The sequence below is a fragment of the Pavona decussata genome, unplaced genomic scaffold (assembly GCF_977016875.1).
Source record: "Pavona decussata unplaced genomic scaffold, jaPavDecu1.1 SCAFFOLD_62, whole genome shotgun sequence".
Taxonomy (NCBI): Eukaryota; Metazoa; Cnidaria; class Anthozoa; order Scleractinia; family Agariciidae; genus Pavona; species Pavona decussata.
Genome location: NW_028145483.1, coordinates 10968 through 25141, shown reverse-complemented (window position 1 = coordinate 25141; position 14174 = coordinate 10968). Strand labels below are relative to the sequence as shown.

The window sequence follows — 14174 nt, the reverse complement described above, 5'->3', positions numbered from 1 at the left end:
TTTTTGTATCAAGTCATAATGGTTGAACAATTAAGAGAAATGATGTTCTTTATTTCTCGTTCTTAAAGTGAGTTCAGGTGAAAAATTATCTTAGCTCTTTCTATGTTTCACAACGTTTGAACGAGAAGCAAAGTGCAGAGTTCAAATATTAGAGAATATGTCAATTTTAAAACGAAGCGATCGAAGCGACTAAACTGCACTGTAGCGAAACGATTTTGTAGCAAAATCACTGGTAAGCGCTCGTTGCATAAATGCATGAAAGTAAATAATTATTCCTACCGTTTTCTTCTCTTCGTCTTAGGCGTCTCACTTTCAGCATCTGCCTCGTTCGTGGGCCTTCTGTAGTCAAATCTACGATTATACGCAGTGGCAAAAGTGGAGAAAGGAACGGCCCCGATCCATAACAAGTTAGAACATTCGCTCAACAATGTCATATCAAACGCAGTATCTTCTATAGAAAGCAGAAATGGCAGTTTCAATGTAGAAGCATCAAAGTAGTTTTACTGTACTTTTGACCTTGGATTGACCATTGGCCGTAGTGTTCGTGCCGGATGTTCGACAGTGTTTGGTTAGGCGGCTCCCCATGTAAGTCCGACGATATGTGTGGTAGATGACCACTGGATGACTTGTTTTCTCCAAAACCAAGGGTTTGTCACATTTTCTACATTTTACTCTTTCACTAACCAGTACAGTTCCCATTGGTTGTCCACAGCTCAGGGTAAAATCATGGAATTCTTGAAACTCGCGTTCACTAAACGCCACGATATTCGGATTTAAGAATAACAGACTACGAGTTTCGGCAGTAAAGGCTTCAACATCTTGGGTTGTTTGCTGAGGGGAGGTTCCATAAATATACTGTTTTACAACGGAAGCAAAACTGGTAAGGCTCAGGAATATGTCGCCAATGGTTTGAAACACAAACCCGACGCGAAATAAATGGCGTAATTTCTAACTGTCGTTGACATGTTGAGAACGTCTTGTGTTGTGCCAGTAATGGTACGGCCAACTTCGCTCCCAGGGTCTCTTCTCTTCACGAACCACGGAAGTGAAGAGGAGAGACCCTAGGAACGAGGTTGTGGTATGGCGTGGGCTCGACGCTTCGATTCGCAACGGTTGTCTAGTTACAAGAGCGAAGTGTACCACCCTAGCTATTACCGTTTGTTTTAAAACAAGCCGTGAGACAAACACACATTCATTTCTTCTTTACTTCATTGCCTCTATTGTTGCCTTTTGTTTTCGTTGATATTAATTTCTGTTCCATACTTCAATTTATGTTTTGTGGTTCCGCGTTTGGCCACAAGTAAACTGAAGCCCTCCCTGTTTCCGACACAGGGAAGGAATCGAACTTGACCAATAGAAAGGTCAGATCAGGGGGAGCTGGCAGCTACCTTTGATCTTGCCGCTTTTCCGAAATAGATGATCGCCCCAGTAAAGAAATCTGTCAATCATTCGTAAACCGTAACGAGCATGCGCGAAATGCAAAAGATTCATGCGAATTTGTCCGTAGCGACTCGACGGTGGAAAACGCGGTCGTAGTTAGTTATTGTTTATTTACTGTTAGCATGTTTTTTTGCGGTAGTACGAAGTTGAACACTACGATTAATCAAGACCGCTGGAATGAGATGCCAGTTCATACTTTGTTTTAGGTTAGTAGAGCCGTCAACATTGAAATTGCGAGCGACATGTTCTCAGCTGAGCTGAGATTTACCAGCGAGTGTATGTGGTGAAGAATATGATTTGTAATGTAGCAAATGATTATGGTTTTCGTCGTCTCAGGAAGATATTGCACGTCGACAAAATAGTAGATTTCAATTTCGATTCTTGTTCAGTTATGAAGAAACTAGAAACCACACAGTGTTTCACGACTGTCATCGCGAAAGCCCAGAATGTAAGCTTGTTTCTCAAGATCGGCTTGGAACTTTAGTGTAAGCTTATTAAAAGTATTTGTCCCACATTTTATGCGTATTAACTGTTGAAAGCGTAGTTACGAATGAAACAGCATGTTTATTTTATGGAATTCTCCCTCTGTTTAAATGTCGCGGACGACAGTTTTTCCTGTAAGGTTAATTTTAATGCACAAATGGTTTAAATGCATACACAAGGAAAACGGCTTTAGTCCTTAAGAAATTTTTAGATAAGAAAACGTTGCAGCTGGAAAGGATAGCTTATAAAGATCTCAGAAGTAGATTGCTTAACATTATTGTGAATAGAGCTACCAGGTTTATATGAGCGGTTGCAAGGGTGTTTGTCACTTGCGTGAAAAGACATTCAAGTCCTCATTCTCTTGTGCAAAAAATTGGGAAGTCGAGTTCAGTAGCACCGGGTGAACAATGTACTGATACACTGAGATCCTGCAGAAACCACATGCATGTGCAAAAAATCTTGGAAGGTACATGTAAATATTATTGTCTCACCTTTCACCCTTACAGATGTCCATGACCACCTCTATGGGTATGGTGGTTTTCCCCCATTGGTGGATGTCAAAATGGGGCTACTGGGAATGCACCCAAAACCCAACTGCAAGGGAGATACAGTACTAAATAGATCCTAGGATGGCAAACTCAGTCAACCATGGTTTCTCTATGTATGCAACAGCCATTTCGAAGAAGACAATCTAAATAATTTATCGCCCCTTGATTACTGAAGTGTTTCAATACACTCGAGGATTATCCCAGCTGACCACATTACTCTGCAGTATAATAATGTCATCAGTATATGACAATATACATCAGAACTGCAACATATTGCAATATTGTTTAATTGGTACATATTTTGTAACATAGCATATTGTAAATTATGCAATTACTGCACATTTTCACACACTTGACTTGCTGAAGTATTGCTGTTTAGCACCCTGCCTCTTTTATGTTTCAGTTCTCACCCCAGAGGTATGATAGACGAAATCTAAAATAATTAAAGGTTACTTCACCTCTTCCTATAAAATAATGAGATTTATTACCAAGCATACATACTGAATTCAAAAGTCAATATTAATTTTGTGGCTCACTTGGCAAAAGTTGAAGAGCAAAGTGCTGCTTTCATCACCTCTCAACTTTTCACCGTTTAGAAGAGATTGGTAAAGAAAAATCTGTTGTTGAGGTATGATAGTAACATTTTAACTAATTAAAGCAAAACAAAAAATTAGATCACCAGAACCTCCACAGTTTGTTGACTCTCAGTGGGTAGTTGCTGTAAAAGGAGGAAATTCTACAGTGTACAAAAGTGTACATAAATGAAAAAATAGGGAAGATAACGATAAAGTGGAATGGAGGAAGGCTTACTACCTCTCGTGAGAGTCAATTTCTACAGGAGCAGGTCTAGCCCTGTGAACTGTGTCAGATCTAGAAACAGCCAACTCTCTCATAAGCGACAATCCTTGGTGCACGACGAATAAAAAAAGTGGTCGCTTACGGGAAAGATCAACAAAATAAGCCTAATGCTGGACTGATAAATTAATTACCTAAAAATATTACCCAAGCAGCTAAAATAAGGCAAATAAAAACTAATTTATTTGATTTTTTCACATCTATTCATTCTTCTGACGAAATTTTGTGTAACATTTTGGAACAGATCACTGAAACAATTCCCATTTACCTACAGATCTAATTATAGTAATCTTCTCTGTCTGTAAACTGTCAGTCTGAGAAATTATTTACTCAGATCATACGTGAATATGTTGGGTGGTCGCTTACCGGAAACAGAAAACAAAAGAATAATAATATGTCAAGTTTCTGGCCTAAAAAGTGGTCGCGGTCCCTTAGAAATTTGAGTGGTGGTCGCTTACGAGAGAGCTCTTGAAACAGTATTTAACTGAGAAACAAAACGGTTGTTTACGAAGTGGTCGCTTTGAGAGAGTTGACTGTACTGATCCTCTCCGGGGTCAGCTAGTCGTCGGTTGCAGTATTTTCGTTTTTCGCTGCAGAATTTGCATCCGTGATCCCTCTTGATGACCAAACTTCAGGTAAAAGAACGACCGAAACCTTCCCGTTTTGTTTGGACGTCGAATAGACAAATTGTTTGCGAATCCGCACAGACGCGCTTTCACATAAAATCGCCGCCATGTTTGTTTATCAAAACATCAGTACTTAGTCTCGCTCGGCCAAATTTCTTATCTGGGGCGATCATGCAAACTCGGATCCAGGCCTCGCTGCTGGCCCCCCCTGGGTCAGATGAAATTAGAAATCATTTTAAGACATTGGAGGTGTTTGATGTCAACTATAACAACTTACTATTGACAACCGAGCAACACGAGTCCTTTGTTTATTTAAAAATAAAAGAAAAGAACAATGAAGAAAAGGAAATGATCGAAATTCAGAGGTTTCTTTTTTTAATAACGCATTTAAAATAGGAATAAGGAATTTAAAATCGGCCAGCGCGCTGATAAAGGGGATTAAAACAACTCCGTCTTATGCCAACCTAACAGCAAATCGAACGACTGGTAGATGTGATAGTGTTGATGGGAACCGGTTGAATATACTCGAGCCGATTGTTTGCGGCAAATTTACCAACAATAGCTAGTGCGATTACGTTGAATAACTGTTGTTCCAAACAATCAACCTTTCTGTCGAGGGAAGGTGACAAAATTGTAATTGAGGGTATTTAAACCATGATGCAGGATTGCAGCTTTCATAGAGCACTTTTCAAAAGGGACGCATTCTTTCCTGTAAAATCGTGGCCAAAGGAAATGCGGCTCATATTCTGGAGAAAACCCATGGGTGACACCGAAACCTTCAAGTTGGTTCTCTTTCTCATCGGCAACGGTTGTGAGCCAACCCTTATCAGAAGATGGATAATGCTGGCGCAGCACTGGGCGGACTCAACAGTTAAAGCAGAAAAGAGGGCAAGAAAAGTAGATTTTGTCCTCAACAATGCCGAGCAAAAGCCATCTGTGGTTCTACTTTCACGTAGACTACAACAAACTTCTGTACCTCAATGGGTTACCGAAGTAAAAGAGAGTCATTACAAAATTAAATGATCTCTCACAACGGCTCTTTTAGGAGCCACCAAATGCCACTAAAGTTATTGACCAATACTACCGTACAGTCTTCTTTTTCCATAAAATACTAATTTTAATCTATAGTATTCTGCATAAGTCGTCAGGAAAACACGTTTCCTAGTTCCAGTCGATCGTAAGGTTTTGTTTTGTAAGAAAGGCATCATTTAGTTTCTCACACTAAAGAACGAAGAAAACTTATATTTGTTGTATTTTACAGCATCAGCCCCTAGTTTAAATTTTGTTTACTTCTAGTTCATTTGCTGTTTCAACGAGAAATGCATTATTTTGTCGCTCACGCTGATAGAACGAGAACGAGATATATTCATGCGTAGCGTGCTTGTTTCGGTTCATGGATTAAAGAACGAGTTATGTACACGTGTAGCGCGGTTGTTTCGGTTCAGTGGATTGAGGAACGAGATATATTCATGTGTGGCGTGCATGGGTTAAAGAACCAGATATATCCATGTGTAGTGCGCTTGTTTCGGCTCATGGATTAAAGAACGAGGTATTTTCATGTGTAGCGTGCTTGTTTCGGTTCATGGATTAAAGAACGAGGTATTTTCATGTGTAGCGTGCTTGTTTCGGTTCATGGATTAAAGAACGAGATATATTCATGTGTACTGCGCTTGGTTCGGTTCATGGATTAAAGAATCCTTACTTAATGAGATGCAGTTTCACCACTTGAACGAGTCGTACGACTCGTAAGAATCTGCCAGGCCAGGACCTCCTTTAATGAGATGCAGTTTCACCACTTGAACGAGTCGTACGACTCGTACGAATTTGGCAGGCCAGGACCTCCTTTAATGAGATGCAGTTTTACCAAATCAAACGTCATGTTATTTTCATTAAAAGTGTCACACTCACCACTTGGCTCGTACGACTGGTACGAGTCGTAAAGGCACTTTCACGACCCGAACAAGTGGTGAGTATTGGACATGACTGTAATTTGACTCTGACTTGAATGCTCACATCTTAAAATTAGCTGCTAGTTGCTGTAAGGGAGACGTGCATGATACAAACACCCAGAACGCAGAAGAAGGAGACTAGAAATGCTGATTGCTGTGGCAAAACGTGGATTGCAGCGAAGGTAGAGGCTATCCCAAAAAGTAAAAGTGTCTTTAAGGGAACCTATGTTAGAGTGTAACATAGGGTAGACCACAGGAAGGGTGCTCTTCTGGGAGGATATCAGGTCAGAAGGTACGATGATACAATCTTGGAGAGATCGAACTTTTTTCGAACAAAGGCCATAGCACTTACCGTGGGGCAAAGTGCAGGCGAGGGTGCACTTCCCTGTCACTATTGTGTTGGCCCACAGATAGTCTATTAGTCTATCAAAAGGGGGAGAACAGAATCACCCCACAGCCAAGAATAGGGATGTAGGGCTATCAAACGATTGCACCCCAACTGATGGAGAAGCAATTACTGAGTTTGTTTTGCATCTTTTTCGTCCTCCTCTTTTGTCTTTTTGATGGTCACTGGACTTATTTTCGTTTTCTTCCTTTTTTGTGGGTAATTTTGTTGACTGGTATTTACCCCAACACGAGGGACAGAAATTATTTAGTGATGATGCCAACCAAAAATCTGAAGGTGAGCTTTTCCAAAGAACTGCATCAGAAAGTGGGTGCGAGGCAATGGAACTGTAGTTTTGTTAATGTAGTCTTTTAGAGCTGAGAATATTCAGTTATTTCACAGCTGGGCAAACAGCTCGCTTAAACTACTCAGGTGTAAGAACATGTAAAGATTTAAAGATCATTATAGCTTTTCACATTTCTCGTTAAGTACTTAATTTTCTCCACCCAACAAGACCCCTTAACAAAATCAACAACAGGATTTTACCATATAAACAAAACATAAAAGGAAATGTCCGAGGTTTTCAGTTCGCTATCGAAAACGTTCCCTTAATTAAATACACAATCCAACTATGATAAAAATGTAATCATTTCAAAGTTTTCTCAGTTTACTTCTAAAAATAATAAATCGTTGGCTTTCCGCTATTTCACCAGGGAGCGTGCGCGTTCTGCCGTATTCTGACTAACAATGAGTGAAAATTAACGGTCAACCTTAGCTCTTGGCTGTCTAAACTTAACTGAATGGTTTGAGCCCGTTTTTATATAAGAAAAAATTCAAAGAAGCTTACCCAGCGCAGTTAAGACCGTTAAGTCCGTCAACAGTCTTAAATATAACCTTTATTTACCCTCGGCAAGTGCTAATGAGGCCGAGCATTAAACTTCACAAACCAATAATTTAAATTGAAAATAACATGGTTAAAAATCCCAAATGGCAGGAGGCAGACCAGCTGACTTTTTACAAGCGCGGCCTGGGAATTGAACTCGGGGCTAGCGAGAAACTACTGTAGAGCGGTCAGAGCGGAACTTGAAGCCGGGACCTCCGGATTTCAAGTCCGGCGCCCTACCCACTCGAAGACATTGCTTCCTCCTGTCTTGTGGCACTCTAACAGAGATAATTAATTTCTTGATAAATTATAGCAGAGGCAATTTTCATATTAATTTTCTTGCTTTAAGACGGGTTAAAGTGCGCTTTAAGACGCTCTTTAAAGTTCGCACTTGACTGCGCATTCCTTGCACGACCCACCCACGCGATTTAACCTGACCAGTTCTAACTACCGGTTTGCTTCTGTTTTAAATCGATTGTAGTGCTATTTTCAGAAGGTGAATATTGTATTTACTTCATGTTTGTGAGAATTCAGTCGTGGCTTGTCCGTCCATGACAGGTGCAGATATATAACATAACACGTTCTAAAACACAGCAAGGTACCTAGCGGGGTCATTATAATACAGCACAACTCTAGCAAAATATGGAAGAACTTAATTGGTTGTTTTGTTTTACTTATAAACTGTGATTATTCTCGGAAACTAGACCTAATTGTTAAAATTTTAACATAATCTGACGCAGGATTACAAAGTAAGCAAAATTTCGTTAGATATTACAATCATTTTCCTCGGTTTGCAAAATCTCGATATCGATAAAAGACATGTACTTAAAATTTTTAAAGTCCTTCTTTGAAAGACGAAAAAGGAAATGTAAACTTTTTAGAGATATTTTAAAATGCCACGTATTTTAATTTTCAGTTACTGGTGTTGCCAAATTACCGACATTTTGCATTTGACATTCAAATGTAGGTGGAAATTTCCGGCATATGGTAAAACATGGACTGGAGTGGAGTGGACTGGATTAGTAAAACATGGACTGGATTAGTAAAAGGTGGATTAGTAAAAGGTGGATTGGTAAAAGGTGGATTAGTAAAAGGTGGATTAGTAAAAGGTGGATTAGTAAAATGTGGATTGGTAAAGGGTGGATTAGTAAAAGGTGGATTGGTAAAAGGTGGATTAGTAAAAGGTGGATTAGTAAAAGGTGGATTGGTAAAAGGTAGATTGGTAAAACAATAAATGAAACAATAAACTTTATTTTGTTTGCAGATCCTTTTCGTTCTCTTTTTATCTTGATTATCCATACAGTGATCCGATCAAACAATGTCAATGGTATACATTCCAAATAATTCATTCTTTACTTTTACTATTAATTCACTTCAACATTAACTGTAACGAAATCATAATAAGCAATAATTCCCTAGTTTTCTTTATATTGTATCAGAACGTAAATGTAATATTTCCGCATTAGTTCAACGACAACAACAACAACGAAAAAAGAAACGCTGTTTTAACACTGTTGAATCAACAAAAGTTTTACAATGACGTCCAAACGTTCGGCCTAGTAACGAAACAACAGAACTGAGACTGGGAGATGTTGTTTATTTATTGCCATTTTATAACATTTGAATTTATCAGCTTTTTTCATGAAATGGTTTCGAATTTATTTTTTGATGGCGTGACAGTGAAAACCACTGATACATGCATCCATAAATAGTACGGCTGGAATGAATGTTTTAACCTTTGACCAATTTAATTTGGCATAATTTAAATTTTGCTGCGAAAGCTTCACGGCGCGCTCGTGATCGAGATTTCGGCTTTCAAGCTTCCATCTCTTTCTATTAAAAAGCTAAGACGGCAGTTTTCTTTGCCAGAGTTTAGATGGAATACAATATGCATAAAGGAAGAGATAGGGAGTGGCGCATTTGGATCTGTTTATTTGGTGAAATCAGCGAAATGCATCGACGAGGAGCATTGTGTTGTCATCAAGAAACTCAAAGGGGAAGCGGCAGATGCTAAACGACGTTTCGAAAAAGAAGCTGCTATATTGCATAGCGTGAAAGGCCACCGAAACATCTCCTGTTTTTTAAAGTTTTGTCAGGAGCCCCACGCAATCATGATGGAGCATTCGTGCTTCGACTTCGGTCCCCTTGGCGTTGAGAAAAAAGTGTCCACGCGCCGTCCGACCTCGTGCCATTTCTTCTTCCAGAGCACAAGGCTATGGCTTTCACCAGACTTGGCGTTTCTATTTAGTTTTTTTTTTCTAAATTAAACATCCCGACACGGTAACTATTAGTAGTATAGGTAACTATTGCTGAAAAAAAAAAAAGATGTTTCAACAAAAATCGCGAAATTTTGCATGTAGGTACCGTCTTTTTTCATTCTTTAGCTGAAGAGTGTAACGGGTTTGTTTTATTTAATTTTCAATTATGTGTAGAAAAATAAGGGGAGCGTCACAAACATAACTATTAGTCGCACTAGAACGATTAGTATATCAAACAAATTCTACACTTGAGAAAATTAGGTTTGGCGAAGTAACCGGCGTCACGTTTACATTTCCTATGACATCATTATATTGAGTAAGCAGTTTGGTGTAAATTTTAGCGTCTCCGTCATAGAATAAGAAAAAACATAGGCGAGGTTTAGTCTGACGGAAACTAACGCGCGCGGTTTATTAGATTGGATCATAGTCGTTATCGAGATATATATGTAAATATTAAGCAAGTAATGAACAACGTTTGTTAAAAGCGTTTCTATCACAGGTTTTTTTTTTGCGCCTGCAAGAGGTTACGATTACGATCTTAAAAGAAATTGATGCAAAAAAAATCGCGCTAACTTTAGTTCACAGCTACTAAGCTGAAGAGTATAACGGTTTTTTAGATCACCTGTCGAATCAGGGGAGCATCATGATGTATTAGGTTTTTCATCATCTTGTATTAGGTTTAGCGAGGTGACCAGCGTCACATTTACATTTATTGTTGCTGTTGTTTCGTTACTAGGCCGAACGTTTGGACATTATTGTAAAACTTTTGTTGATTCAACAGTGTTAAAACAGCGTTTCTTTTTTTGTTGTTGTTGTTGTTGTCGTTGAACTAATGCGGAAATATTACATTTACGTTCTGATACAATATAAAGAAAACTAGGGAATTATTGCTTATTATGATTTCGTTACAGTTAATGTTGAAGTGAATTAATAGTAAAAGTAAAGAATGAATTATTTGGAATGTATACCATTGACATTGTTTGATCGGATCACTGTATGGATAATCAAGATAAAAAGAGAACGAAAAGGATCTGCAAACAAAATAAAGTTTATTGTTTCATTTATTGTTTTACCAATCTACCTTTTACCAATCCACCTTTTACTAATCCACCTTTTACTAATCCACCTTTTACCAATCCACCTTTTACTAATCCACCTTTTACGAATCCACCTTTTACTAATCCACCTTTTACTAATCCAGTCCATGTTTTACTAATCCAGTCCACTCCACTCCAGTCCATGTTTTACCATATGCCGAAATTTCCACTTCACTGCAGATGTCAATAGTAATAAAAACGCTGAAAGCCCGAAAGCAGTAAGGAGCAATACGTTCGGTACTTACGATAAAGAAAACTCAGCTTTAAATCTCTCTTTTAACTGTACACTAACTGAAGCGAATAGGGCGACCTCACTCTCTGTTCAGTTTTCAGCTGCTCGCTAGGAAACGTTGCAATAGTATCACTTTTAATTTAATTAATTTTTCTGCAAAATTCCCACAAATGTGGGTCGGTCGGATGACGGTAATTGAAACACGCTTTCCATGCCGCCATATATGTGACATCGGCATCGAGATTTGCCGAAGCTCAAGTTTATGAGTTACAAAACTGTTTGATTGTGTCCTTCACAGCTTGTTGTACGTCTGGGATTTTCCAACTGTAGAGAAGCGGGTTTAGGGACGAGCTTGAATGCATCAGAGTTATGGCAAAAAACCAAGTGACTTGAGAGGTTTTGTTTGACAATCCAAACACGAATTTTTTGAAAAACGCAATGCCAAAAGGAAGATAGCAGACAGCTAGCGACAACTGTATCCACGCTATGCTAGCAACCGTCTTCTTGTATCGTGTTATGTTCAGTGGACTTTCTCCGGCTCCGTTTGGTTGTCCTTGGTCCACGAGGCTGTGTACTTGAGCTTGATGTTGCCGTAATTTAATGTAGATCCTGATGTAACAGAAAACTGATATGATAGCTGAAAGTGTGTAAACGCCAACGGCAAAAGCCAAGCTGTATAACTTGTCGCTGAAGAAAACGTACAAGAATCCAATGACAACACTAAGCAATAAACAACAAACTATAGCTGCCCCAATTCGCCTCAAAGTTACAACATGTCTGTATCGAAGCCCCAATAAAAGAGCGAGAAGCCTGTCCATACTTATGGCCGTCGATATTAAAGCTGATGACATGCCAAAACCAAAACCCAAACCACCAGTTATGTCAGGAACGCATTGAAACGTCCTCATATTTACCGCTGTTATGTAAGGCAAGTAAAATATGGCTCGCAGTGGCAGGAAAACAAGTCCAACGAAAAGATCAATGACTGCCAGGCATTGAAACAACAATTTTGTTGGCCGGTGAAGAGAAGTCACTTTGTGAAGAGCGACTAGGATTAAACCATTGCCCAGGGATGCAACGATGGACAGAAATATGTTCAAAGCAACAAAAACCGTGGCCATGTCCACTGATAATGTGCCGTTTTGGTAAATCTGCAAAGTATATTCATCTGCCGTAAAATTTTCCATTCTTGTGACTTTCGTGGAAATTGAGCTCCCACTTACAATTGTGTAGATGGGAATATTGTTAGCAGCCTCGTCGGTTGTCATTTATGAGTATTATATTTTCACAAACTCGACCACCTGCTTTTCTGGCTAATTTTTGGGCATTCTTCAAGACAAAACCATATTTTACATGTTAGTGTCAGGAAAATTTTAATTTCCAGAACTTCCTTGATAGAACAGCTGTCTAGAACCGGAAGTCATTCAACCGTCCTCACCTATAAGAACACTGATTCTGGAATGTTTTATTTCCTAGGTAATTACTTAGGTAATTACCATGGTTTAGAAACCGTACAATACTACTAAATTTAGCTCTCTAGAGGAATTTCTAGAACCTTGAAGTATACGTATATAAAAGGGAGAGAGCTCGTCCATACAGAAAGGTGTAAATCTGAAGAAGCATCGTGTAGTAATTTGTGGAATCAACGTTGTGGAAATAATTAAACCGTTCGTTGCTTTTACTGGGGATCCCAATTTAACAAGAACTTCGCTACCCTGAGAAAATGCCGAATAATGCTTTTATTCGTCGGAGCTATGTCCATCTGTCCATCCAAACGATCCCACAGTCCATTACTCATACCAGGCTTCTCACAGTTGCGGAAGTAAAGAATTATTATACGTCAACTCTGGATGGTCGTCTATTGTGTTCCAGGCGGCATCAGCGATCCCACGCATGTTGTAGTATTTGTCGTCAGTTTTAACAGCTCTGTAAGTTACAAGGTAATTGTCAATTGTAATCGAGTTCACATAATTCACCATTCGAGAACAATGTTTCTGGAAAATTCACAGATTTTATTCATTTTGCGGAGAGAGTTGGAGCGTATAGGCCTGTCTCTAAAACACAATTGTTGGGTAGATGTTATCGCTGACTACCTCACTGGTTGTCATTTATCACTATATTTACAAATCTAACCTTTAAGGAACAGTTCGGGGACCGGTTTGCCGGACAGCGCTTTCAATTTTTGTTGGAATTCTGTTAATCCTTTACAGGCCCAAACAGCATTTTTTCTTCCCCCCTCCCCCCATTCCACAATGACACTTAAATCATATATAGCACATTGAAAGTCGATCTTCATACGCCTTTCTCATAGTTGGCAATGCTTTCTTGCGGGCATCAAAGTCACTAGGTGTAAAGTCTTCTACAATTCTTACCCCTTGTAGTATTTCCTTTCCATCTGCACTCTTTGCTGCTTGTAATAATCTTCTTTTAAAAGGCCTGCTGTAAAGCTTCGCGATAATAGGCCTTGGCTTATCGTCTCGTTTCTTCCCGGTGCGGTGGGCGTTCTCTACCTCGGCTGCTACATCTTCGAAGCCAAGAGAGGTGATGAAATCCAAAATTATCGACATACAGTCTTCGCCTTCATCCTCGTTAACACCAAGCACTCGAATATTAAATTCTCTAGAATACCGTTCTAGATGTTCCAACCTTTTTTTAAGATCGTCATTTCTTCTACGAAGATTATCTACCTCTTCGGCATTGAAGCTCACAAAGTTCAAGGATTCCTTCATGTTGTCGACATCGGCTTCTAGTTGCTGTTGCTTGGTCTTCAAACCATCTATTTCGTCAACTTTGAACATGACGCTTTCAATTTTTTGCAGCCTTTCGTTTGTGTTTCTTTGGAAGTCCTTTAAATCATCACTAAGTTTGGTTATTTGACCTGTGAGGTCAAGTCTCATCGATTTCAGTTCTTCGAGTACTTTGGCACTGGCCATGTTCGACTCGCTAATGTTTACAGCTTTCTTCTCCGAGTAGTTTTGCTGCTTATTGCTTCCTTCAGGCGCTAAGATTTTTCCAGATCGAAGACGACTTCCTGACATGAAGCATAGTAATCAAAGGCAACAAAATTTTGGACAGTTTGAGTTAAAATCAAAACTTTTGCGGAGCTCAGCACGGCACGTCTTACTCCATGCTATTCCCCCGAGGCTTCTTTCCTATTTCACATGTCTTATCATCACAAATGGTGAGAGGTAAATTCATTTCTTTAAATACGAGAGGCATAGGCAACTACCGTAAACGACGAACTATATTTACTTGGCTCAGAAAACAAAAACCCGATGTTGTTTTCCTTCAAGAAACACATTCTACCCAAGGGAATGAAGTTTCTTGGCAAAGAGAATGGGGTGCGACGCTGATCTGCTCTCATGGGGCTAATAATGCAAGAGGTGTCGCAATTTTAATCAGGAATAATTTTGATTGT

At 39.3% G+C, this 14174-nt stretch overlaps 2 protein-coding genes across 2 annotated transcripts; both read right to left on the bottom strand.

Moving 5' to 3' along the window:
* Positions 1-11016: 11016 nt before the first annotated feature.
* LOC146478812 (adenosine receptor A3-like) lies at positions 11017-12024 on the bottom strand. The gene has a single exon (XM_085111658.1). It carries the CDS (start codon positions 12022-12024, stop codon positions 11017-11019), a length of 1008 nt encoding a protein of 335 aa, XP_084967784.1.
* A 996-nt stretch (positions 12025-13020) lies between these two features.
* Positions 13021-13856, bottom strand: LOC146478811 (uncharacterized). Its single transcript, XM_085111656.1, has one exon. It carries the CDS (start codon positions 13792-13794, stop codon positions 13021-13023), a length of 774 nt encoding a protein of 257 aa, XP_084967782.1. The 5' UTR covers positions 13795-13856.
* Positions 13857-14174: the final 318 nt, after the last annotated feature.